This window comes from Perognathus longimembris, chromosome 17 (genome assembly GCF_023159225.1).
Source record: "Perognathus longimembris pacificus isolate PPM17 chromosome 17, ASM2315922v1, whole genome shotgun sequence".
In the NCBI taxonomy this organism is placed as follows: Eukaryota; Metazoa; Chordata; class Mammalia; order Rodentia; family Heteromyidae; genus Perognathus; species Perognathus longimembris.
The window spans coordinates 6,842,827-6,870,662 of record NC_063177.1 but is presented as its reverse complement, the minus strand read 5'-3'; the positions used below and the strand labels follow the sequence as shown (position 1 = coordinate 6,870,662).

The 27,836-nt window shown below is 45.8% G+C and overlaps 1 protein-coding gene across 1 annotated transcript; it reads right to left on the bottom strand.

Annotated features, from left to right (window-relative positions):
* Fxr2 (FMR1 autosomal homolog 2) lies at positions 1 to 27,836 on the bottom strand. The gene is made up of 17 exons (XM_048365290.1): positions 27,315 to 27,836; positions 16,553 to 16,605; positions 16,114 to 16,207; positions 14,661 to 14,732; positions 14,434 to 14,582; positions 14,091 to 14,184; positions 11,888 to 12,004; positions 4,406 to 4,576; positions 4,125 to 4,203; positions 3,246 to 3,355; positions 2,993 to 3,079; positions 2,497 to 2,722; positions 2,119 to 2,316; positions 1,835 to 2,035; positions 1,648 to 1,743; positions 1,431 to 1,531; positions 1 to 693 (listed from the first exon to the last, which is right to left on the bottom strand). Exons 1-17 carry the CDS (start codon positions 27,393 to 27,395, stop codon positions 598 to 600), a joined length of 2,025 nt encoding a protein of 674 aa, XP_048221247.1. The 5' UTR covers positions 27,396 to 27,836; the 3' UTR covers positions 1 to 597.

The window sequence follows — 27,836 nt, the reverse complement described above, 5'->3', positions numbered from 1 at the left end:
ACCATTTGGATTTTTTTATTCTCTTTTTAAATACTGTACAGTGAAAAATAAATACGCCTTCTCATCCACCACACAAGGTTAGATCCCCTTCCCCCTAGGGGACCTTGTCACCCCCCTTCATACACACCCCTGGTTCTACTCCAAAACCTTCCCCATGCCTCCCACCCATGGATACCCATACTATCCCCGTCTTCCACAGTGATGAGGCCCCAGAAATGGGGGATACAGGATGGGAGGAGGGATAGCAGGGGAGCCCCCCTGAACCGTCGAATCTGGGTGGGTCAAGGAGCACCCCCACCAACAGGCGGAGAATGGGGGTACTCAGAGGTTGGGGCATTAGAGGATAAAGGCACATCCAGTCTGATGGGGAAGGGGAGGCTCCCCTCACCCTGGGGGTAGGGTGGACAAGAGGGAGGGTGTATGACCCTGTTACACACCCCTCCACTAGCTCCAGGAGGTTGGGGGGGACCCAAGCTGCTGTGCCACCCCCCTCCCCCCTAGATAAGAGCAGCTCCAGCGCAGGTCAGTTGGGCCCATGAGGGCCATGGTGGTGGGCAGCAAGCGAGATGGAGAAAGGAGGGATGTGGGCTAGAGGTTTTATGAAACTCCATTAACCAAGCTACCCAACTCCAAGGGGGCGGAGAGCTCCCCATTCTCTGAGGGCCCCTTAGGAAGCTTGCTGACAGAGTCGCCCTAAGGAGGAAACAGAAGGAAAATGGAGAGGAAGGAAAACAGCTGATCAGTCTGGCAAGTGTAGGCATTTTCTCCCTTTAACTCTGAGCACCTGGAGATCAGGAGCTGCATGCTCCTGGGCCAGCACTCATCACTCTTTGTTTGTTTGTTTTTGGGCAGTCCTGGGGCTTGGACTCAGGGCCTGAGCACTGTCCCTGGCTTCTTTTTGCTCAAGGCTAGCACGCTGCCACTTGAGCCACAGCGCCACTTCTGGCCGTTTTCTGTATATGTGGTGCTGGGGAATTGAACCCAGGGCCTCATGTATACGAGGCAAGCACTCTTGCCACTAGGCCATATCCCCAGTCCTGTTTGTTTTTTTGCCAGTCCTGGGCTTGGACTCAGGGCCTGAGCACTGTCCCTGGCTTCTTTTTGCTCGAGGCTAGCACTCTGCCACTTGAGCCACAGCGCCACTTCTGGCTGTTTTCTATATATGTGGTGCTGGGGAATCGAACCCAGGGCTTAAAAGTATACGAGGCAAGCATTCTTGCCACTAGGCCATATTCCCAGCCCCCACTCATCACTCTTGCAGTGCACCAGGCCCCCAACTTTCTGCTCCAACTTTGCACTATTTTCAGTGCAGCCTCAACTCCACCAGATGTAGCCATCTAGGCAGCTGAGTTTTCAAAGGCTATTTTTTCGTGCCTTCTGAGCCACAATAGTAAGAAAGGAGTCAAGTGAACTCTATCTTGGCAGCCTACCTTCTGTCCTGAAAGAGAGTCCTCTGAGGGTTTAGCTCGATCCAGAGGTGGCCGCTGCCGGCTCTGAGACTCTGCTCGTGAGATATAGTCAGCCACAGTCACTGGGAAAGGCAGAAGATCAAAAATTTCAGAAGAAATCAATGTATTCAGCCCCAGAATTTCCCATAAACCCATGCTGGGTTTTCACAGGGCATGTGGCACCCCGCTCTCAGCTGACCTGGCTGGCGGTCCCCACTGATAGACCCATCAGTCTGATTACCACGGTTGCGGCGGCGGCGGCTGCGATTACGACGTTGGGGTCTGGATTCATCTTCTGTGGATGTAGAAAAACAAGGCAAAACATTCAACCACTCAACCCCTCACTATTATCATTTCCTACTTCTCAGACTCTATACACCCCTTACCCAGGCCATTCTCTGTCATGTTGGGACCATCAGACTCCAGGCCTCCATCCATGACAGTCCTGTCCTCATCAGTGCGGCGACGGCGAGAGCGACGGCGCCTGGCACTTGCTGGGGGAGGTTCCCCAGGCTCTGAATCAACTGGAGGCTCAGGTTCCGATGTGTCCAGTAGGCTGTAGGGATTGCTGTCTGGATCCTTTAGCACTGAAATGAAGGAGCAGAGTTGGGAGTCAGATGACCAACGTCTCTCCATTGGGCTCATATTCATGACACCAACTATCATATACCTGAGCTAATTGATGAAGAGTTATATCTTGAAGTGGGACGGGGGGCAGGTGGTGGTCCCCTACCCCGGCCCCCAATTGGCCGCCTCCGGCTTTCTTCCCCTCGACTTTGGGGATCACGGTCACCAGGCCCAGCTCGGTTTGGCTCTTCTCTCTTCTCTGACTCAGTCTCAGATGCAGTGGATGGGTCTGAGCTGGCACCTAAAGATATAGAAGGGTTTACTTAGGGCTGTTCATCTTGCCCCTAGACCCATTATCACCTTCAAATTAGTGATCCCTTCTCATTCACAAGCACCCAGCCAAGCATTTCTTCACCTCCATCAGTTTTCCAAGCTTTCACCCAAATCTCTGCTTCCTCCACTGGCCCCACAGCTGTCTCACCATATGCAGGACCTCCAGTCCTCCGGCCCCGACCCCGGCCTCCGTAGCTGCCACCATAGGTTCTTGTCGTGTGGAGGGAGGAGGATGAGCTCTCATCAGTGGTATAGCCAGCCTTGTCACTGCCACCACCACCACCCCGTCCACTACCGGGAGGGCGAAAGCCTAGACCAATCTGCCGAAGCTGTTCATCAATCTGCAGCCTCTCCAGGCGAAGTTGTTCTACCTCCTGGTTGGGAAAAAGATGGACGACCACACAGAAGGAGAAACAGTATCTGTGACAATCACTATATAGCTAACCTCTCAGGAATGCAAGAAGGAAGACACTAGCTAAACAAGGAAAATTCCAGGATCTTACCCCACACCTAAAATATTCACCAATGCCTCTTGTTCTATAGAGAGACAAACTGGACACCACAACCCCAAAGTTTTCTGCCAGGAGTCCTCACCCCCTTGCTATATACAACTTGTCCCACCCCAGGCTTCCAGCATGGCCTACCTGCAGGTAGGAAAGGTGATACTCCAGCAGTGCCTGGGCATTGCTGATATTCTCTCGGGTGCCAACAAATATGAAGGGAACCATTCCCTGGAGAGGAGAGCCAAACATCAGAAAAGACAGTGAAACAAATATTTCCACCACTCAGTGGTAGAACAACAGTTTCTGTGCTCTACCCTCTACAAGTACCTAGCCCTCAGAAAACCACCTCTCCCATCTGTAGAAACCACAATCTCTAAGACTGTGGGTGCCATACCTCCTCCCTGGGGTTCTTCTTGTCATTATCACCTTCCACACGAACTCTCACCACACCAGATTTATCCACAATCTCCTGGATCACTTTCCCGTTCTTTCCAATCACTTTGCCTGAATAAATAAAGAAGGAATTAAGTTTCCCCTCCCCCACATTTTTTTCCTTTTTTGTTTGGTTGCTGGTTGGTTCTGGGGCTTGAACTCTGGGCCTGGATACTATCCCTGAGGTTTTCAGCTCACAGCTGGCACTCTACTACTTGAGCTACTTCCAGTTTTCTGGTGGCTAATTGGAGATAAGAGTCTCACGGGACTTTCTTGCCCAGGCTGGCTTTCAACTGCAATCTTTGGATCTCAGCTTCCTGAGTAGCTAGGATTACAGATGTGAATCACCAGTGCCCAGCCCTCGGCCCTCCCCACTTTTTTTTTTTGCCAGTCCTGGGCCTTGGACTCAGGGCCTGAGCACTGTCCCTGGCTTCTTCCCACTCAAAGCTAGCACTCTGCCACTTGAGCCACAGCACCGCTTCTGGCCGTTTTCTGTATATGTGGTGCTGGGGAATCGAACCTAGGGCCTCGTGTATCCGAGGCAGGCACTCTTGCCGCTAGGCTATATCCCCAGCCCCCCCTCCCCACTTTTTAAGGAAAGGAAGATTAAAATTGTCTTCCAGCCTCATCTCTCTTCTGTTTAGGTTTCTGATAAGGTTTCATGGGATCAAATACTATAATCTCCATAAATGTATTCTATTAGTATCATACTATGACAAACTGTTCTGTTCTTGTGAAAATGGAAGTCCACAGAATGGTGTCAATCCCAGCTGCAGATCTTCATCACTTTCAAGACTCTCACATCTGACCTCTATTCTCTTTCATACACGCCCCAACTCACCAACCAGATTTCTGGGCACTTGCACGGAGTCCTCAGAAAACTCTAGGTAGCTCCGAGCCTGCCGGCATGCTTCAGGAGTCTGTGGGAAGAACAGTGGGGAAATGCTACTAAAACAGCAGACTTGGATCTCCCTGCCACTCTCTTTGGAGAAATGGGCTGTCACCAAAGTCGGGGGGGGGGGGGGGAGTAGGACAGAGGCCACCAGTGCACAAATAGGCTTCCACCTCATCTCCACTTCCCTCTATCCCCGAACAGACCCAGAAGACAGATCTTTTGCTAACCTCTCCATAGATGCGGAAAGTGCAGGTCTCTTCACCCAACTCAATGGCAGTCACCCCAGGTACTTTCCGGGCCTGCTGGATGTTGGCACCATGGGTCCCAATGGCCAGACCCATCAGATCCTCTCGTACAGTGAATTCCTCCTGGAATGCTGCTGCCAATTGCTTGCTTGTCTAAAAGAAAAAGACACTGGGAATCACGGTGGTGGAATCTCAGAGTACCTGTTCCAAAGGCCTAATCCTGTGCATCACTGTAAGAAAAATGTGTGAAAACAAGCCAAAAACACCCTGAAGTTTTTGCTTACCAAACCCAGGAAGTCTTAAATTCTAATCATTTGGTAGCAAGGGCATAATGAGAGTAGCTTGGGCTGGGAGCCACCATAGTTCTGGATTTGACTCTAATATTATCTAGTTGTGTGATCCTGAATAAGATACATACTACATCCATCACCTGCTAAGTCATTACACCAGACCTACCTCATCCTCAATATTAGCAAGATAATTAAATACAGGTGGCATGAAACTACTTTTCACAAGGTTCCCATCTCCTGCAGGTGTAAGGTACTCTTACCCTAAAGGTGACTATCAACTCCTCCCCAAAATAAAACCCACTAATTGGGCTGGGAATGTTGCATAGTGGTAGAGTGCTTCCTAGCACGGGTAAGGCCCTAGGTTCCAAGTCCAGCACAGGTATTTAAAAAAAACAAAAAACAAGCCCAACAAGTTGAGTAAAAGCAAAGGGTTGCTGAGGACCAGAGACTCACACCTATAATCCTAGCTACTAGGAGGCTGAGATATGGAGGATCAAAGTTTGAGGCAAACTAAGTAGCAAAGCCAATAAAATTATGTTTCCAAAACAACCAGCAACTCAAGCCTGTAATCCTACCCTCTGAAGGCTGGACCAAAGTTTAAAGCCAGTCCAGGCAGACAATCTGAGAGATTCTTAACTACCTAAAAGCCACAAATAGAGCTATAGCTCAAGAACCTTGAACCAAAAAAGAGAAAGGACAATGCCCCGGCCCTGAGTACAAGCCCCTGTACCTGACAAAAAGTCAGAGTGGAGAAGTGGCCAAGTGGTAGAACACTAACCAAGCAAAGCCAAGTTCAATAACACCACCTTCTACCTGCCTCACCCCCACCCCCAAGAAGCAAGGAGTTCAAAAAAGCAGAAATTGAGCCTGTGGAATAGCCATCACAATGACACTTCTCAACCATTTCTTAGTGGAAATTGCTGGACTCCAGCTGGTTTTGGAAAGAATTGTTCCAGGTACACACCAAATAGGAAAAGCATCTGATAAAGGTTATTTCTAGACTGCAATCCAGTGCTTTCCTACCATGAGTTAACAGCCATCAAAAACAATTGGAAACTGGAACTTAAGACTTCTGAAACCACTGCATCGGCTGGTGCAGGTGGCTCACGCCTTTAGTCCTATCTACTTAAGATCTGAGGATTGCTGTTCAAAAAGCCAGCCTAGAAAGTAAAGCCCGTGAGACTGTTCTCTCCAATTAACTACCAAAAAAGCTAGAAGTGGAGCTGTGGCTTAAGTGGTGTAATACCCTTGAGCAAAAAAGCTCAAGGGCAGTGCCAGGCCCTGAGTAAATGCCCCAGGGCACACACATACACACACAAAACAACACTGCATCAAGAGAAGGCAGGAGGGCTGGGGATATGGCCTAGTGGTAAGAATGCTTGCCTCCTATACATGAAGCCCTGGGTTCAATTCCCCAGCACCACATATACAGAAAACAGCCAGAAGTGGCGCGGTGGCTCAAGTGGCAGAGTGCTAGCCTTGAGCAAAAAGAAGCCAGGGACAGTGCTCAGGCCCTGAGTCCAAGCCCAGGACTGGCAAAAAAAAAAAAAAAGGCAGGCAAGAAATTTAGAGACTTACAAGTGTCTTACAGAAAATAGCCAAGATTTTTTTTTTACACCACCCCTTCATTTTTTTTGTAGTGCTAGGATTTGAACTCTAGGCCTCAAATTTTGCTACATAGGCACTGTATTTCTGAGTCATTCATCCAACTCTTTTTGTCTGTGACTGCTAGTACCAAGGCTTGAACTTAGGGACTCAAGCTCTTAGTTTGCTTGCTCATAATTAGTACAGGAGCCATGCCTCCAGTTTAACATTTTGCTGGTTAATTCAAAACAGACCTTAGACTATTCTGCCTGTGTTAGCTGAAAAAAAGATCCCCCAAGGTCTTAATTTCCTGAGTAGTTAGGATTATAAGCATCAGTCAGCCACCACTAGTACCTGGCCAGCCCTCCAAAAGTTTTTTTTTGGCCAGTCTTGGGATTGAACTCAGGGCCTGGGTATTGTCCTTGAGTGTTTTGGCTCAAGGTTACCACTCTACCAATGACCCACGATTTCACTTCTGGCTTTTTTGGTGGTTAATTGGAGATAAGATTCTCATGAATTTTCTTGAGCTTCACATCTCAGCCTTCTGAGTAGCTAGGATTAATAGAGTGAGCAACTGACACCTAGTTTAAACCAGTTATTTTTGAAATAGTGTCATGCTTCCTGCCTAGCTAAGCCTGGGCCATGATCTGCCTATTTTAAGCTTTCTGCTATAGCTAACAGGAATATGCTACCACTCCTAATTCTCAGTTAAGAAAGAGTCTTGAAAACTTTTCTACTGGCCTTGAGCTATGATCCTCCCAATCACACATTTCAAGTAACTAGGATTATAGTAGTGAGCTACTGGTGCAGGACTTTTTAATTTTTGTGCCAGTCTAGGGGCTTGAACTCAGGGCCTAGGCACTGTCCCTAAACATTTTTGTTCAAGGCTACCGCTCTACCACAAGCCATAGCTCCACTTCCAGCTTTTTGGGTGGTTAACTGGAGATAAGTGTCAATGACTTTCTTTCCCAAGTGGGCTTTGTTTTGTGTGTGTGTGTGTGTGTGTGTGTGTGTGTGTGTTTGCCAGTCCTGGGCTTTGGACTCAGGGCCTGAGCACTGTCCCTGGCTTCTTTTTGCTCAAAGCTAGCACTCTGCCACTTGAGCCACAGCACCACTTCTGGCCATTTTCTATATATGTGGTGCTGGGGAATCAAACCCAGGGCTTCATGTATATGAGGCAAGCATTATTGCCACTAGGCCATATTCCCAGCCCCCCAAGTGGGCTTTAAACCACGATCCTCAGATCTTAGCCTCCTTGAGTAGCTAGGATAAACAGGCATGAGCCACCAGTGCCTGGCTTACTCAGTTTTGTTTTTTGTTTTTTTTTGCTCAGGCTAGCACTCTGCCACTTGAGCCACAGAGCCACTTCTGGCCATTTTCTATATATGTGGTGCTGGGGAATTGGACCCAGGGCTTCATGTATATGAGGCAAGCACTCTTGCCACTAGGCCATATCCCCAGCCCTTACTCAGGTTTTGTTTTTTGTTTTGCCAATCCTAGGGCTTGAAATCAGGACCTGAACACTGTCCCTGGCTTCTTTTTGCTTAGGGCTAGCACTCTACCTCTTGAGCCACAGTGCCACTGCTGGCTTTTTCTTTTTTTTTTTTTTTTGCCAGTCCTGGGCCTTGGACTCAGGGCCTGAGCACTGTCCCTGGCTTGTTCCCGCTCAAGGCTAGCACTCTGCCACTTGAGCCACAGCGCCGCTTCTGGCCGTTTTCTGTATATGTGGTGCTGGGGAATCGAACCTAGGGCCTCGTGTATCCGAGGCAGGCACTCTTGCCACTAGGCTATATCCCCAGCCCACTGCTGGCTTTTTCTGTTCATGTGGTACTGAGGAATCGAACCCAGTGCTTCGTGCATGCTAGGCAAGCACTCTACCGCTAAGCCCCATTTCCAGCCCCATTTCTTGGCTTTTTACTTTTGTCTGTCCTGGGACTTGAGCTCAGGGCCTTGGCACTATCCCTGAGCTTCTTTTACTCAAGACTAATGCTCTACCACTTAAGCCATACCTTCACTTCAGGCATTTTTGGTAATTTATTGCAAGAGTCTCACATGCTTTCCTGTCCAGGTTGGCTTTGAACCATGATCCTCAGATCTCAGCCTCCTGAGTTGCTAAAATTATAGGCATGAGCCACCAGTGCCTGGCTTATTTTTTTACTTTTGCCAGTCCTGGGGCTTGTTCTTGAGCCTGGGTGTTATACCTGAGCTTTTTTTCTGTGCACAAAGCTAGTACTCTACCATTTTAGCCACAGCTCTACTTACAAGGGGTTTTGTTTTGTTTTTTAATTTTTTTTGTCAAACTGATGTACAGAGAGGTTACATTTTCACACTAGGCATTGGATACATTTCTTGTACTGTTTGTTACCTCCTCCCTCGTTCCCCTTTCCCCCCTCCCCCTTACAAGGGTTTTTGTTGTTGTTGTTTGGTTGGGTTTTTTTAGTCTTTACTGGAGATAAAAGGCTCACAGACTTTCCTGCCCAGGCTGGTTTTGAACTGAGATCCTCAGGTCACAGCCTTCTTTCTGGTAGCTAGGATTACAGGTGTGAGCCACCAGTACCCAGCTAAATTTTTTTCTTTTGAGGGGGGGGGGGGTCCTGGGGTTTCAACTTAGGGCCTGAGCACTGTCCCTGAGCTTCTTTTGTTCAAGGCTAGCATATACTACTTGAGCCGCAGCACCACTTCTGCCTTTTTCTATATATGCAGTGCTGAGGAATCAAACCCAGGGCTTCATATACAAGGCAAGCACTCTACTACTAGACTATATTCCCAGCCCTGATTTTTTTTTTTTAAGACAAAGTTTCATTATGAAGGTTCAGGCTGTTTTTGAACTTGAGATCCTATTGCTTCAGTCTCTTGAGTGATGCACCAGGCTGCTTTGAACCATGATCCTTAGATCTCAGCCTCCTGAGTAGCTAGGATTATAGGCATGAGCCACTGGCACCCAGGTTTCTTATTGCTGGTCCTGGAGCTTGAACCCAGGGCCTGGACACTGTCTCTGAGTGCTGGGAGCACTCAAGGCTAGTGTTCTACCATTTGAGCCATAGCCCTAATTCTGGCTTTTTTGATAATTTATTTGAGATAAGTCTCATGAACTTTCCTGCCTGGGCTGGCTTTGAACCACAATCCTCTACTGAGTAGCTAAAATTACAGGCATAAACCACTAGCACCTGGCTTAGTATCTAGGTCTTTTTTTTTTTTTTTTTGGTGGGTTGTAGGGCTTGGACTTAAGGGCCTACGTGCTATCCCTGAGCTCTTCTGCACAAGGCTAGCACTCTACCACTTTGAGCCACAGCTCCACTTCCTGTTTTTGAGTGGTTAGTTGGAGATACAAGTCTCATGGGGACTTTTCTGCCAGACTGGCTTTAAACTGTGATTCCCAGATCTCAGCCTCCTGAGTAGCAAGGATTAAAGGCGAGAACCACCAGTGCTGGTGGTATAGGGCTTTTTATCCTTTGTGGGTTTTTTTTTTTTCTTTTCTTGATATGGACATCTATGTTACCCAGACTAGCCTCTAATGTATGCATTAAGCAATTCTCTTGCCTCAGTCTCCTTAAGTAACTGGTTACAGTGGCCCCCTCCAGCGCCCCCCCCATCAAATCTAGGGCCTCCTATACGGTAGGCAAGCACACCCCCTAGTCATCTAGAGTTTTTGCTTTTGTTTTTTAGCCACCTAGTATTTTAAAATAATTTTTAGGCTTATGCCTTTAATTCCAGTAATCAAAGCTCAAGGCCAGTCCAGGCAAAGTTAGCAAGATCTCATCTTAAAACACGTGAGGAAATGCTCAACATCCCTGGTAGTAAAGGAAATGCAAATAAAAACAACACTGAGATACCACCTCACCCCAGTTAGAATGGCCTATACTCTGAACTCAGGCAACAACAAATGCTGGAGGGGGTACGGGGAAAGAGGAACCCTTCTCCATTGTTGGTGGGAATGCAAATTAGTACAACCACTTTGGAGAACAGTATGGAGGTTTCTCAAAAAGCTCAATATAGACCTACCCTATGACCCAGCCATACCACTCCTAGGCATCTATCCTAAACAGCAAACCCCAAGATATCAAAAAGACATTTGTACTTCCATGTTTATCGCGGCATAATTCACAATAGCCAAAATATGGAAACAACCCAGATGCCCCTCCACAGACGAATGGATCCAAAAAGTATGGTACTTATACACAATGGAATACTACATAGCGATTAGGAATGGTGAAATATTGTTATTCGCAGGGAAATGGTCAAAACTCGAACAAATAATGTTGAGCGAGACAAGCCGAGAACACAGAAAACAAAGGGGCATGATCTCCCTAATATATGACTGTTAACAAAGGGAGACGGAGAGACAGTAGAGACCAAGTCTGTGAAACCAAAAACTGCTTGTCAAATAGTATTCCCCACAGGATTGGGGCAGCGACCCAACAGTATGTAACTAAAACCAAACAATTACTCAACATATAAAGGTCAAAAATTGACCTCTCAGGGGAATACAATAGCTCAAAAGCTAGGTATGTACGTTCATATAAGACTACTGTCGACATATGGTCTAATATCGACATTACATTTAAAGCCCTAGGCGAACTTTCTTGGGCGTGGCCACGTGGCTACTGTATATGTTCTTGATACATTGTATATTGTATATATGTCTACCTGACCTAGAGAAGAGGTAGAAAAACAGGGCGTAAGATATCACAAGAAATGTACACACTGCTCTACTATGTAACTGTACTCTTTTTGCACAACACCTTGTCAAAAAATTTGTGTTCAATAAATAAATAAATAAATAAATAAATAAATAAATAAATAAAAGATCTCAACCAACAGCTGGGTGGTAATGCACACTTATCATCCTGCATAAAGGAAGCATAAATAGGACGATCAGTCCCAGTCCAGGCCACCCCCGGTAAATACAAGATCCTATCAATAAAATAACAAATGAGGGTGTGGCTAGGGGTAATAATGCAACTGGCCTAGCAAGTGTAAAGACCTGAATTTGAACCCCAATACAGCCAAAAAGAAGATGAAACAACTGGGTGAAGATGAAGCTCAGTGGTAGGGAACTTGCCTACTTGACTAGCATGCAGAAGGCCCTTTAAGTTGGATCTGGGGGCGGGGGGAAGAAAGGGAAGGATGGAAAGAATCAGGGAAGTAGGGAGAAAAACCAAAAATAGCAAACCAGCTGGCACTAGTGACTGATGCCTATAATTCTAGCTACTCAAGATCTGAGGATGGTGGTTTGAAGCCATGCTGGGCAGGAAAGTCGGTGAGACTCTTATCTCCAATGAACTACCAAAAAGCCTGATGTAGAGCCACTGCTTCAGTGGCAGGGTGCTAGCCTTGAGCACAAGTGCTCAGGGACAGCTTCTAGGCCCTGAGTTCAAGCCCCAGGATCAGTAAGAAAAAAACAAAACCAACAAACCTCCATAACAGGATGGAGCTCTGTCATCTGGAAAAGATAAAACAGCCAACCTAGGCTTACTAACTAGAAAGGCCTTAGTCTTATTGCTCCATAAGTACAAAAGCATCAATAGAGGATGGGGTGACAGAAGGAGCACAATACCATTCAGTAGGAAGAAGAGGAGCCAAAACTGACCTCTAGATGCTTAGTAGCTTCTTCATTGCGGGACATTAGTAGCAATTTTGTACGCAGGCTTCGGAAATGCATGTCACCCAGAAGAGATGCTCGCTTCACAGGGGCTTCTGTGGTTGACTGGGAAGAAACCAATGGAAAAGTCATTAAAACTGACTTACATAAGCACTGAGGAGAGTAAAGGACTAAGCATGAAAATGTTTAAATTCCTAGAAAAGGACAGGGGTTACAAAATTAAGCTAAAGCAAGATATGGTGAAGCATGCCTATAACCCTAGCACTCAGGACGTAGAGGAGGATTGGGAGGTGTAAGAGAACCATAAGACATTGTCTCAAAACAAACAAGGAGGGGCTGGGAATATGCCCTAGTGGCAAGAGTGCTCCCCTCTTATACATGAAGCCCTGGGTTCGATTCCCCAGCACCACATATACAGAAAATGGCCAGAAGTGGCGCTGTGGCTCAAATGGCAGAGTGCTAGCCTTGAGTAAAAAAGAAGCCAGGGACAGTGCTCAGGCCCTGAGTCCAAGGCCCAGGACTGGCAAAAAAAAAAAAAAAAAAAAAAAGAATCTCCAAAACAAGCAAGCAAAACGAGCTGAGAGCAGAGGTATACAAAACAAAACTGAAGTGGTGATGGTTGCCTCAAATTCCAACACTTAGGCAGCTGAAGTAGTAAGAAAATCATGAGTTTAAGACAGACTGGGGGCTGGGAATATGGCCTAGCGGCAAGAGTGCTCGCCTCCTATGCCTGAAGCCCTGGGTTCAATTCCTCAGCACCACATATATAGAAAAGGCCAGAAGTGGCGCTGTGGCTCAAGTGGCAGAGTGCTAGCCTTGAGCAAAAAGAAGCCAGGGACAGTGCTCAGGCCCTGAGTCCAGCCCCTGGACTGGAAAAAAAAAAAAAAGAAAAGACTAGACTGGGCTACATAGCAAAACCCTGTCTCAAAAAAAGGCAAAAGCTGGCAGGGTGCTTACTGGTGGTTCATGCCTGTAATGCTACTCAGGAGGCTGCACACTTGCTTCCTTCCTTCCTTTCTTTTTGGTGCTAGTACTAGGGCTTGATCTCTGGGCCTTGTGATCTCGTTCTGCTTTTTCACTCATGGTTAGCACTCAACCATCTGGAGCCACACCTCCGCTTCTAGGTTTTCCCTGGCTAACCAAAAAGACCCTCAGGCCCAAGCTAGCTTCCCACTCCAATTTTCAGATCTCAGGCTCCTGGAGAATTATAGGCATGAGCCACCTGCATCCAGCATCAGTCTATTTTTGAAGGTCTGATATCCAATGAAGGGCCCTCAATCCAGATTATAACATGATTGTCAGGTATATAACTGCCTGATACAGTGCTTGACTTTTTTGACTACCATGTGCAAGACCCTGGGTTCTATCCTTAGGAATTCAAAATAAGGAGAGAAAGAAAATTCAGGTCATGAAGAAGAGTTAATTCACAAGACCCTGGGTTCTATCATTAGGAAATCAAAACTGAGTAGGGGGGCTGGGAACGTGGCTTAGCAGAAGAGTGCTTAACTGGCATGCATAAAGCCCTGGGTTCAATTCCTCAGCACCACATACACAGAAAAAGCCGGAAGTGGTGCTGTGGCTCAAATGATAGAGTGCGAAAAGAAGTCATAGACAGTGCTCAGGCCGAGTTCAAGCCCCAGGATGGGGAAAACAAACAAACAAACAAACCCGAGTGGTGAGAAGGTGGGAAATGGAGAAAATTTAGACCATGATAGATAAAAGCTATGGGTCAAGAGCAATAAAGTTCTCTTTGACAAATATATGTAAGCACAATTTAGTTCCTCCTCTCTACACAGGGGTTAAAAAGGGGAAAAGGAATAATTGGCCTGATGCTGATGGCTCAAGCCTAGCTACTCAGAAGATCTAAGGATTGTGGTTCAAAAAGCCAGCCCAGATGAGACTCATCTCCAAATAAGCTAGAAGTGGAGCTGTGGCTCTAGGGGTAGAGTGCTAGCCTTGAGGAAAAAAAAAAAAAAAGCTCAGGGACAGCTCCAGGTCCTAAATTCAAGCCCTAGGACAGGAATGGGGGGTGAGGGGGATGTTAATTGGTAAAAAGGCTTATGTGAAAATTAAGAGGCTGGGGTATGGGTCAGTCGTAGAGCTCCTGCCCGGCAAGTATGAGCCTCTGAGTTCAAATTCTAGTACCATACCAAATGTGGAAGAAAAAGAAATAAAGGCAAAACAAACTCACCAGAATAAAGAGCTCACTATTTGTGATGTTAAGAAAGATGCAGTTAGCTCCCAGTGCTTTCTTGAACTCTTTATGGACATTTTCATTGGTGCAGCTGCAGGGAAGAGTAAAGTGATCTCAGAATGCAGTGAAAGGCTCAGGTAGAAAGAGTGGGAGCCAAGAAAATAGAGGGACAACATTTAAATATCAGAGGTGGGAAATAAAGTGGCTGAAGGTACATCAGGCAACAAGGGTCCCACAGGGCCAAGGGAATGGAGACTAAAAAGTGGAAGTGGGAGAAAGAACAACAAAAACTAGCTCTATTAAGAGGATCTCCTATTCTCAACCTCCCCCTCACACTCACGCCTCTCTCAGATCTTCAGGCACAGCCATGGTAACCTTGAAGAAACTTCCTTTGGTTGCAAGAGGATTGGGATTAACTGGCCGAAGTCGCTCCAGCGTGACAATCTCATTGTAGGTGGCATCACAGGCAGCATATTCAATGACATAGAACTGGGAGGAAAAAAAGAAGTGTGCATGACCTGAGCATCTATCTCCAATCTTTCCCTCCAAAGGTCTTTAGTCACTTACATCTCCCTTCATCATCCGCACTCGGGCCAGCCACCAGCCACAAGGTTCCTGTTCATTGGCTCGAGAATAAACCTACAGAGAAGGTGGGAATAAGAGACATTAAAGACCACCCCAAAACAGAAAGAATGAAAGAAACATTAACATACACTTAGGCCAGATGCCAGTGGCTCATGCTTGTAATCCTAGCTACTAGGGAGGCTGAGATCTGAAGATCATGTTTCAATTCAGGCTGGGCAGGAAATTCTGTGAGACTCTTTATCTCCAATAACTACTCAAGTCAGAAGTAGCACTGTGGCTCAAGTGGTAGAGTACTTGCCTTGAGAAAAAGAAGCTCAGACAGTGCCCAGGCCCAGAGGTCAAGCCCCAGGTCCAGCAAAATAAAAATTAAAAATATAAAATACACTAAGACTATTCTTTTTTGTTGTTTGGTGTCTGTCTTGGAGCTCAAACTCAAGGTCTGGATGCTGTTACTGAGCTTCTTTTAGTCAAGGTCAGCTCTCTACCACTTGAACCACAGCTCCATTTCAGGCTTTTTGGTGGTTTTTGGAGGTAACAGTTTCACTGCCTTTCTTAAGCCTGGGCTGGTTTTGAACAATGATCCTCAGATCCTAGCCTCATGAGTAACTAGACTGCAGGAATGTTTGCAATCTAAGCATCCAGCTTAAATCCACTCTTAAACCGATAATAAGGGAAACTAGGAGTTACTAACAACAACAACAAAATTAATGAATTGGTGCATTTTACTTCTCCACACTACATGGCTATGTGGTAACTCGGGAGAGGGAAAAAAGGCACAAATCAACCAAAAAGCATAAGATACTAAGAAAAAAAGTGATGTGTAGGATGGTTGACTTCCAGCCAAGTGTGATGGCACATGCCTGTAATTCCAGTGTTATGGTGGCAGAGGCAGGAGGATCTCATATTCTAGGCCAACCTGGGCTACACAGTAAAACCCTGTCTCAAAAACCCCAAAGCTGGGGCTGGGAATATGGCCTAGTGGCAACAGTGCTTGCCTCGTATACATGAAGCCCTGGATTCGATTCCCCAGCACCACATATATAGAAAACGACCAGAAGTGGCTCTGTGGCTCAAATGGCAGAGTGCTAGCCTTGAGCAAAAAGAAGCCAGGGACAGTGCTCAGGCCCTGAGTCCAAGCCCAGGACTGGCCAAAAAACAAACAAACAAACAAAAACCCCAAAGCTGAGCACCAATGGTTCATGCCTGTAATCCTACTTAGGAGGCTGAGACCTGAGGACTGAGGTTCAAAGCCAGCCCAGGCAGGAAAATCCATGAGACTCTTATCTTTGATTAACTAATGAAAAGCCAAAAGGGGATCTGTGGCTTGAAATGGTAGAGTGATGGCCTTGAGCAAAAGAAGTTAAAAGGATAAACTTAGGCCCGGAGTTCAAGCCCCAGGACTGGCACACGAATAAACAAACTTTCTAACACTTACCTCCACTTCATCTCCTTCTGCGATCTCCTTATTATAGTCAGTAGGAGGTGGTAGCCGGACATCCCCAAAAGGAATCTGTCTCTCACTCTGCCAGCTGTAAGAGAAACAGTGGCATGAAAGCTATTCAGATTCGTGTAATTGCTCATTTGTTCAGGAAGGAGTTCAGCGGGGCAACTTCCACACTCCCTGGTAATTAAGAGTCTAGGCTTTAGCCCTTGCTACATATTAGTGTCTTCCATATCTTGCTAGAATCTACCAAATGCCCCCACCCTCACCAAATTATCTGTCCTTTCTTCTTCTGATCTCCCAGGAGAGGAAAGTTACCCACCCAAACCCACAGTTCTCTCCCACCTTTACATGCCTCATAGGACTCAGCCGCCCCCTCTTCACTTTCCTTCTAGGACCTAGAATGCTGGATTCTCTATTCCCAAGGTCTTACTTGTTTTCAAAGAAGATGGTGACAGAGTCTTCATGGACATCCTTCACAAAGCCCTAGAATGGATTTTAGGAAAGTTAAAAACAAAATATAAAATGACAGTTCACCACCATCTTAGCCATCAGGAACAGAGATATTGGAAATCCTTAAAGTAGTTTTAGGTGGGGAACCAAGCAGTCTAAATAAAGACAGGGCCAGTAAGGGTGTATTGTGGTGGTGGGTAATAAGAACATTGAGATAAAAGAGGGGTTAGAGACATGACTCAGTTGGTAAATGAGTGAAAATCAACAGGTACTGAGTTTTTTGAGACCTGGTTTTAGACCTTAAAAGACAGAGGGGGGGGGGTGGATATGATACTGGAAAGAGAAGTGGCAAAATTCAGACTATGGAATGGGAACTAATTACAGGGGAAAGTACCACCTGCAACAGAACAGCATGAAAACTGGTGGTCTATTCTGATTCCTACAGGGACTTCTGTTTGTCTACTGTTGTGCTGAGCAGCCTGCCAGAGTTCAATTAAAATACCAGCAACATTCAGCAAAGCTAAGAATACCCCCATGAGGCAGTGAGATGTCCTGGAACACCTAGAGGACATCAGGATCTGCCAAAAAAGACAAGGGTCTAGGCTCCCCAAACCAGCAACAGACCCTAAGCAGACTTGGTGCCCTAACAAATGAATCCTTGGAAAATAATCCTGAAAAGTTGAAAACATTATAAATACTGTTTACAAAAGAAAAACAGGAGGATTTAAAAAGATATCAAATTTTGGGGCTGGGGATATGGCCTAGTGGCAAGAGTGCTTGCCTCGTATACATGAGGCCCTGGGTTTGATTCCCCAGCACCACATATACAGAAAATGGCCAGAAGTGGCGCTGTGGCTCAAGTGGCAGAGTGCTAGCCTTGAGCAAGAAGAAGCCAGGGACAGTGTCAGGACCTGAGTCCAAGCCCCAGGACTGGCCAAAAAAACAAAACAAAACAAACAAAGATATAAAATTTTTGAATGCTAGAAAATTGTTGAATTTCAAAGAATAAGATCTATAGGACACCACAATCTTGAGATCAGCAAGAGTAATAGACATATGAAAAAGATGGGCCATCTATTTTTTTTAATCCTAAATGATGCCCAAGTTGTGTGTGCAAACCTGCATTCCCAATTCTCCTGTCTTCTCTCTTTTTTTTTTTTCCCCCACACAGGGATTGCTAATTTAAGTTCAAATTCATTAGTCTACTTTTATTTGGACTGTTGGTTTTATGTCTAATAAATCTCTCCAATCCAAGGCTGTTGTTCTCCTATATCTCCTTCTAGAAGTTTCATAGCTTTTTTTGTTTATCATTTATATCTGTGATTGTGTGTATGTGCACACATGCACCACCTGATCCCAACTTGTGATCCATTTCTAGTTGAATTTTCTATACAAACAGTACAGATCACAGGTGGTCTTTTAAAAATAAATTGTGGCTATACAGTTGTTTCAGTACCATTTGTTGAAAATACTCCTGCCAATAATCTTAGCTATTCAGGACTGAGACTGAGCCCAGAAGATCTCAGTTCCAGGAAAGCTGGGACAAAAATATGGGAGAGTCGATCTCAAATTAACCAGCAAAATGCTGAAATGCAGTTCAAGGACCCAAGTTTGAGCCCCCAGTACCTGTACCAAAAAACCGGAAAAATAGAAGCTGAGTGCTAGTGGCTCACTCCTGTAATCCTTGTTACTTAGGAGGCTGAGATCTGAGGATGATTCAAAGCCAGCCTGAGCAGAAAAGGCCATGAGACTCTTATCTCTAATTAACCACCCAAAAATAGGAAGTTTCCCTGTGGCTCTAAGTGGTAGAGCGCTAGCCTTGAGCTGAAGAGCTCAGGGACAGCACTCAAGCCCCATGACCAAAAAAAAAAAAGGGGGGGGAGGGACAAAAAGAAAAACAATGCCCTCAGTCAGATATCATGGTGTTTTAATCCCAAGGTTTCAAGCCAGGAGTGGAGGTATAGGACAGTAATTCCAACTGTGTGAGAGCCATAAGCAGCAAGATTACAATATGGGGCTGGACTGGGCAAAAAGGTAAAGGTACTTAAAAAAAAAAGTCTGGAGTATTAATCAGGGATAGAGCAAAAAAGCATGAGGCTGAATGCAAACCCCAGCACCACCACCAAAAAAAAAAAAAAAAAAAGTATCCTTTCTTTTTATGACTATCTATTTATATGAAAACTGAAAAAATAAAATTAAAAAAGAAGTGTGGCTCACATAGTAGAACAAGCACCTGTCTAGCAAGCATGGGATCATAAATTTAATTAATTATTTTTTTAAATTAGGGGGGTGGAGACGTGGCATGGTTGATAGAGTGCTAGCCAATGAGCAAAAGTGTCAGGTACCAAACTGAAAACAAATTAGGCAGAGCCCGGCGCAGGTGGTTTACAACTGTACTCCTAGCTTTTTAGAAGGCTGAGATCCCAGGCAGGAAAGTCAGTGAGAGTCTTAACTCCAATCAACCAGCAAAAAGCAGGAAGTGGGACTCCTGGCAAGTACAACATCCTGGGTTCTATCCCTAGTACAAAATAAAAGCGGGGGGGGGGGGGGGGGGGCGGGGCTGGGGATATGGCCTAGTGGCAAGAGTGCTTGCCTTGTATGCATGAAGCCCTGGGTTCAATTCCCCAGCACCACATATATAAAAACGGCCAGAAGGGGCGCTGTGGCTCAAGTGGCATGCTAGGACAGTGCTCAGGCCCAGGACTGGCCAAAAAAAAAAAAAGAAAAGAAAAAAAGCAGGGGCTGGGAATGTGGGTTGGCGGTAGAGTGCTTGCCTTGCATGCACAAAGCCCTGAGTTTGATTCCTTAGCACTACATAAACAGAAAAAGCTGGATGTGGTGCTGTGGCTCAAGAGGTAGAGTGCTAGCCTCAAGCAAAAAGAAGCCAGGGACAGTGCTCAGGCCCAGTTCAAGCCCCAGGACTGGCAAAAAAAAAAAAAAAAAAAAAAAAAAAAAAGCAGGAAATGGAACTGTAGCTCAAGTGACAGAGCACTAGACTTGAGCAAAGAAACTAAAGGTCAGTGCCCACCCGGGCCTTCAGTTCAAGACCCAGTACCAACACACAGACAGAAAGAAAGACACACACACACACACACACACACACACACACACACACACACACACACAGAGAGGTTTTGCTGGTCATCTTGCAGACAGCTCTCTGCGTTCAGGAGGTGGCGGCAAGGAAGTAGAAGCAGAAGCAGAGGTCCTCCAGTTCTGAACTACATAGTTACAGACCAGCCTGGACTACATAGTAAGCCTCTGTTTCAAAGAAAAATAAATAAATAAAGATTTGAGGTTTAGCTGGAGCACACATGGCTCAGTATATGCTTAGCATGCACAGGGTCCTGGGTTCAATCCCCAAAATTAAAAAAAATAATAAGGGCTTCAAGAGACTAATAGGAACAATTCCTAGGCCTTGTGACTAAAAACAATGGCTGAGTTTAGGAGGGACAAAGACAAAAAATGTCCTGGAGACCGCACAGCTTATACCGCATAGAACAGATCAATCATAAACATATTGCTCTTTCCTTATGGTGAGAAAATTGAAACCTGAATTTTAATCCTGACAATTTTAATCTTTTTCAGAGATAGAACCTTATTATAAAGTTCTTAGAGCCCATAGCATATGCAGTTCTTACTGGCTCCTTTCTTACCTATATTTTTCCTGATTTTTTTTTGGGGGGGGCGGCTCAGTCATGGGGCTTGAACTCTGGGCCTGGGTGCTGTCCCTAATCCCTGAGCATTCAGCTCAAGGCTAGTGCTCTACCACTTTGAGCCATACCAACACTTCTGGTTTTATGGTGGTTAACTGAAGATAAAGAGTCTCACCAACTTTCTTGCCAGGGCTGGCTTTGAACTGCAATCCTCAGCCTCCTGAGTAGCTAAGATTACAGGCGTGAGCCACTGGCACCCAGCTTTTCCTCTGATTCTCTTCCCTCAGAAATGTTTTTCACCACACTGGGAATGTGGCTTAGTGGCAGAGGGCTTGCCTAGCATGGATGAAGCCCTGGGTTCAATTCCGCAGTTCCACATTTCCACATAAACAGATAAAAGTTGAAAGTGGCACTGTGGTTCAGGTGGTAGAGTGCCAGCCTTGAGCAAAGCACTCAGAGAGAGTGCCCAGGCCCCAAGTTCAAGCCAAAATAAAAAAGAAAGTAATGTTTATCCCTACTTCATCAAGGAATCAGTACCTACTTTTACTTGTTCTACACAAGTCACCTGAGGTATTTATTAACTTGGCTCATTCTTCCCTATCAGGCTCTTTCCTAGATTCTTTTAAAGTGGCTTCCTCCCGGCTCCCACTACCTCTAACATTTATCCCTCTCTCTTATCTGTTTATTTTCTCAACACTGGGGATTGAACCCATAGCCTCATTCATACTAATCATTTTTAACACTAAGCTATGTTCTCTTTATTTCTTCTTTTCTCCTTTTTATGAGGTATCTGGATTTCTAAGAACATTTCAATGTCTTTTCAGTTAGCTTCATCAAATTATTTTTCTAAAATGTCCACCTCCAAGCCTCAGTATAATGCAATCAGGAATGTCTTATTCTTAAAACCTGTTGGGGGCTGGGAATATGGCCTAGTGGTAAAGTGCTCTCCTCATATACATGAAGACTGGGTTCAATTCCTCAGCACCACATATGTAGAAAAAAAGCTGGGAGTGGTGCTGTGGCTCAAGAGGTAGAGTGCTGCCTCGAGCAAAAAGAAGCCAGGGACAGTGCTCAGGCCCTGAGTCCATGCCCCAGGACTGACAACAAAAACAAAACAAATAAACCAGTTGGGGATGGCTGGGAATATGGCCTAGTGGCAAGAGTGCTTGTCTTGTATACATGGAGCCCTGGGTTCGATTCCTCAGCACCACATATATAGAAAAGGCCAGAAGTGGCGCTGTGGCTCAAGTGGTAGAGTGCTAGCCTTGAGCAAAAGAAGCCAGGGACAGTGCTCAGGTCCTGAGTCCAAACCCCAGGACTGGCAAAACAACAACAACAACAAAACCTGTTGGGAGCAAGGGAGGTCAGGAGGGAAAAATGAGGTAAGATGTGACAACTGTAACCCCTCTGTACATCACCTTTACAATAAAAACTTTAAAAACAAAACAAAACCTGTTAGGGACCAAACAAGAAGAGAATCACATGCTTGCTGTGTGTGTATATGTGTGTGTGCGCGTGTACATATGTGTATATGCGTGTATGTATTGGTACTGGGGCTTGAATACAGCTTCTGGCCACCATCCATTAGCTTTTTTGTTCAAGTTCTATTACTGGCTTTCTAGTGGTTAATGAGAAATACGAGTCTCATGAACTTTCTTGCATGGGGCTGGCTTCAAACTGAGATCCTCAGATCTCAACCTCCTGAGTAACTAGGATTAGAGGCATGAGCCACCAGTGTCTGGAGCTTGCCTCTTTTTTTTGCAAGTCCTGGGGCTTGAACTCAGGATCTGAGCACTGTCCCTGGCTTCTTTTTGCTCAAGGCTAGTACTCTACCACTTGAGCCACAGCACCACTTCTGGCTTTTTCTACATATGTGGTGCTGAGGAGTCAAACCCAGGGCTTCATGTATATGAGGCGAGCACTTTACCACTAGGCCATATTCCCAGCCCCAGCTTGCCTCTTTTTTATTTGTTTATTTACTTATTTGCACCAGTTCTGGGGCTTGAATTCAGGGCCTAGGCACTGTCCCTGAGCTTTTTTGGAGCTTGCCTCTTGCAAAGACATTTCCCACTACTAGATATACTCATTCATAAAGACTATATATGTATGGCACTAATCCATTTCTCCTCTATCATGTCAGTGGGGTTGACCCCCACCCCCAGTGAATAGTAGTATTACTATTGCGGGGGTGTGTGTGTGTGTGTGTGTGTGTGTACACACACATATATATGTATATACACATACACAATTTAATGATACTAGAGTTGGTTTTTCCAACCGACTAACTTCAAAGGCAGAAATGCAGAGCTCAGAATGGAATCTACCCTTATATCACACTGCAGTATAATACAATATCCTTATACCTCTAGAATATTTTTCCTTCAATTATTTTCCAAAACAAGCTCTCTCCCTGACTTCATATTCCAATCCTGTCTCCTTAATTCTACCCATTCACTCCAAATAATAGATTCCCCCCCACCTTGGAGAATACTAGTGATAAAACTAAACTCCAACTCTGCTTAGTCTATGCACACTGGGATGGTAGGAGTAAAATCTATTAGACATCTAGACCAAGACAATTATTATCAAATAATAACCACTAAATTATCAAATATAACCAAATATTATCAAATTATCACTATTAGCGAATAACCACTAAATTATTATTCAACAGCCATATCATATTCTGGCTTCAGCTTGAGGCCTAGCAATGTTGGTGTAAGGAAAGGTTTCTAGATACTTCCATTTCATCAAATTTGAAGATACAAAATCAGTTCCCATCTTTACCCTATCTTCTACTCTGAGCTCTCAAAAGACAGAGAGGGATTTTAGGAGCTAAGCAGGAAAAAAACTGGTGAAAAACTTGGCCAGCTGGGCACTGACGCCTCATGCTTGTAATCCCAGCTACTCAGGAGGCTGACGTCTGAGGATCCTGGTTAGAAGCCAGCTCGGGCAGGAAAGTCCACTGAGACTCTTATCTCCAAGTAACTACCAAAGAAGCTGGAAGTGGAGCTGTGCCTCAACGTAGAGCACTAATCTTGAGCAAAAGAGCTAAGGAAAAGCACAGCACCTAGGCTCTGAATTCAAGCTCCAGGACTCACATGCTAATTCATTCTCTCTCTTTCTCTCGCGGAGAAGGCTGAGATTTAAAGATCAAGGTTCAAAGCCAGCCCAGACAGACAAATCTGGCAAAAATGAAAAGGCCCAATAAAAGCTTGAGGCCTTGAATTCAAACTCCAGTATCAACACCCCCAAAACAAAACAAACTATGTTAACACAGACAATACCCCAATTCATTAATACAAGAATTAGAGCTGAACTCAGTAGTACACTTGCCTAAGACCGTGAGTTGATCCCCAGTACCACAAAACCAAAACCAAGAATGATCTAGACCCAGTGGCACCTGCCTATAATTTTACTATTCAGGAGGAGGCTAAGACAGGAAGATCTCAAGTTTAAGGCCAGCCTGAGCTACACAATATAAGTGCCAAGCTACACAGTGAGACCTTGTCTCAAAAAAAGGGGGGAGGGGGGTGGAAAGGGTTGATCTGTGCATGGTGGTACATGCCTGTAATCGTAGCATATACTACAAAAGTAATCCTAACTGAAGCAAGAGGATCTTGAGTTCAAAGCCCACATAGGCTGCAGGTTCCAGGCTGACCTGGGCTACATAGCAAGACCCAATATCCAAATCAAAACACAACAAAGAGAATGAGAAAATTTGATGAGATACTTATAAAATAACTTCAGTCCCAGATCAAATACCTGTCCTGCAAGAAAAACAAACAGGATTCAATTCTGGAAGAGAAAGGGATCTCCAAATTTTAGTTCCAGAGACAATGTAAATAATCTTTGAAGGTGGGCACAGGTGGCTTATGCCTGTAATTCTACCTACTCAGGAGTCTGAGATCTAAGGATCACAGTTTGAAGCCAGCCCAGGGAAGGAAAGTTTGTCTGTGAGACTCTGATTTCCAATTTACTAAAGCTGGAAGTAGAGCTCAAGTGGTAGAGTGCAAGAATTGAGCAAAAAAGCTCAAGGACAGTGCCCAAACCCTAAGTTCAAGCCTCAGGACCAGCACAAAAATAAAAAAACAAACAAACAAAAAAACCCCAAAACACTCATTGACCCATTCCAGTTTGCTGAGTCATGAATATTAAATCAGTAGCAAGGTCAGACTAGATAAATTTCTTTCTTGCCACTAGATAAATTTCTACATGGCACTGAAAGGTGGAGAAAGATTAGTCCAGTGTCAGAGATTTGATGTTTTTAACTCAAGTCATGGAACAGAAAATACTGAAGGGGACAGAAAACAAAATTCTTATTACCTGAGCTGTTGGCTGAACTCTAAACTTAACTCTTTTTTATTTTTTTGCCAGTCCTGGGCCTTGAACTCAGGGCCTGAGCACTGTCCCTGGCTTCTTTTTGCTCAAGGCTAGCACTCTGCCACTTGAGCCACAGCGCCACTTCTGGCCATTTTCCGTATATGTGGTGCTGAGGAATTGAACCCAGGGCCTCATGTATACGAGGCAAGCACTCTTGCCACTAGGCCATATTCCCAGCCCCCTAAACTTAACTCTTAAAGTGATCCTGTAGCCCCTCCTCCCCCTACACACAATTCACTCAAGTCTATCACTGCCATAACCCACAAAGGGTAAAAAGGGAAAAATTCAGAGAGACCTTCTGTTAGACATTCAGATATGGAAAAGGAAACATGTCCACATGTCCCTTCTCTCCCACCTCATAGTTAATTTGAACTGGATACCAATTTTTCCCAGCTGTGCGGACTCCCAACCTTCTTAGGAAAAAAAAACAAACCACGAACATCTTGTCTTAATCTAAGACTTTACAATTACTTTCCTCAGAATGCACACTTTGAGGTAAAAAGGATCCAGAATGACAAGACTCTGGGAGGAATAGGACTAACATGTCAAAGGGCATCGCAAGAATTATGCAAGTTTGGAAGAAAGGATATAAGAGGCAAATGTGTTCTATGAGAACCAGAAAGGAATTAGCAACTTTTTGCCAAAGAAAACAAAAATGTTATGGAAGCAAGCTAGAAGAAAAAGTCCCAAGGGTTATGTGGAAAATGACAAGAGATCAGCTGAGCGCTTTCTTCAGTAAGACACAGAAAAGGTGGATGCTAGAATTACATGGGAATACAAAAATATTAGAATAAAAAGACAAAATACTTGAGAGGATAATGAAGTAGATAAGTGTACCTATAGGCACTGGATAAAGAAATCTGATGAGGGAAGACATGGGTCAGCATTTAAATGGGTAAAAACCAATAAGCTTCTCAACTGAAGTAGGGGCAGAAACCATGTAGTCTTAAGGGCAAATACAAGACCCTTTGCAACCATATAAAATACATTAAAAAGCTGGGTGCCAGGTGCTGGTTGCTCAAGCCTATAATCCTAAGCGACCCAGGAGGCAGAGATCTAATAAGGATCGAAGCTCAATGCCAGCCCAGACACTAAGGTCTGAGATACTCATCTGGAATTAACTACAAAAAAAACTGTAAGTAGAGCTATGGCTCAAGTGGTAGAGCACTAGCCTTGGGCAAAAAAAAAAACCCTCAAAGACAGCACCCAAGTCCTGAGTTCAAGTCCTAGGACTGGCACACACACAGATGGGATTTGGTGGCTTATACCTGTAATCCAACTACTCAGGAGGCTGAGATCTGAACATCATGATTCAAAGCCAGCTCAAGCAGGAAAGTATGAGACTATTACTACCAATTAACAACTAAAAAGCCAGAAGTAGAGCTGTGGTTGAGTGTACAGTGCCAGCCTAAGGCAGCAAACCACAAAAGAAGATATAAGAAAAAGTAGTCCCCAAGGATATGAGACAGTAGAAATGTCTATAGTGAGGATAGAACACTTAAGGAGAACCAAAAGGATGCTCTCCTCACATGTGATGCTGTGAGGATTTCTTTCTCCTCAGGCTCCTTAGGATGAAATGAAAGAATGTCAGAGCAATCAGGCAGTAGGATAATTCCAAGCATAAAATCAAAACAGAATTCTCCCTGTCACACAAAGATAACCTGGGAGGCAAGAAAGATAGAACTCTATATCTTAGCCTAAATGGGAAAAAGTGTCCCAGAAAATGGAGTCTGAGCAGATAAAGTATGTGGTAGCAAAAGGAGTTTTATGGAACCAAATCTTGGGCAAATGAGAAGCTGAAATAAGAAAGAATCTTTAAAAATGTAAAAAAGTTCCCCTGTCCTACCAAAAATGCTGTCAGATTTGGAAATGAGAATGGGTCAAAGTCTTCAAGTGGAAATTTGTAGGAAGACTCCCTTTTAGAGATGTTGAACTTGAAGGTTACATTCCTCAAGAGAAAGCCACTATTGGAATGAACTAAATGTATTTCAGAGGTCAAAGTTAGATAAGAAGTACAAATCCATCCCTCAGTAAGAAAAGAATGGTGGACCAGAAGGCCTTGGGAAAAAGGTGTGGTAGGGGTCACAGACTAGTGAAAAGGATCCACTTCATGGCTTGCTGGGAGGCAACTTGATTGACACAACCTGAAGTAAAGAGGCTAAAATGTCATAAATGGATTTTCACATTTTCTCCTTAGGCTGGAAACAATATAAAATCAAAGTGGGGAAGAGTGTTTAGAGAGCCAGTAAGCAGAGGGCTCCCTGAGGAGGAAGATTAAAGGCTCTAATACGGGCCAGTGGGTCTTCCCATGGGGGTCATGTGGGAGAAGAAAGAGAATTCTCCATGTGCTCGGACTGTGGGGAAGATATGATTAAGGGCTAAGGTATGTCTTCCAGTAAGAAACAGGAAAAGTCAATTAGTAAGTAACCAGGAAAAGGGGTTTCTCCTGGGGGCGGCGAGCGCCAATCCAGGTACAATAATGCCCTTATGTTCGTGCTCTCGGAGCTGGAGGGAAAAGCAGGTGCAAAAAAGAACTAGAAGGTGAACTCCCACAGCCTCCCGGGGCGGGCTGCGGGTGGGGACGCGGGCCGGAGGTTCTAAGGGTCAGGACCGAGCTGCAGAGCCCGATCCCGCCCCACTTGTTCCTGCTCGGGCTGGGGGAGGGGGCTAAGCCGGGCGTCCCGGGTCGGCGCGCCGCCTCACCTTGTAGAAGGCCCCGTTGGAGCCGCGCACCTCGACGGGCAGTCCCGGCTCCACATCCCCCCCGGAGGCCAGGCCGCCCATGGCGCCGCCGCCGCCTCCGACTCCCCCGGCGGCGGCTGCTGCGGTGCTCTGAGTGCGGGCCGGGCCGGGCCCCCGGCGTCTCCCGGGAGGAGGAGCTGGAGGGGGAGCAGCGGGGGGCGGGAGCCTGGCCGGCCCCACGGCGGCCCTGCCACAGCCAACGAGCAGGGGGCCGGGGCCGGGCCGCTCCCCGTCCGCCGCCGCCGCCTTGGTTTCCGCCACCGTGAGGGAAACGGCCGCCGCCGCCGCCGCCGCCGCCTTCGTCACCTCAGCTTCCGCCCGCCGGCGCCCCCGCTGCTGCCTCAGTCCCGGGACCCGCTGCTGCCGCTGCCGCTGCCCCTCCACGGCCTCCACCTCCCCGTGCCGCCGCCTACTGCGCAGGCGCACCGGGCACCCGCCCGTCGCGCGCGGAGCCCAAGGTTCCAAGGCGCAGGCGCCAAGGCT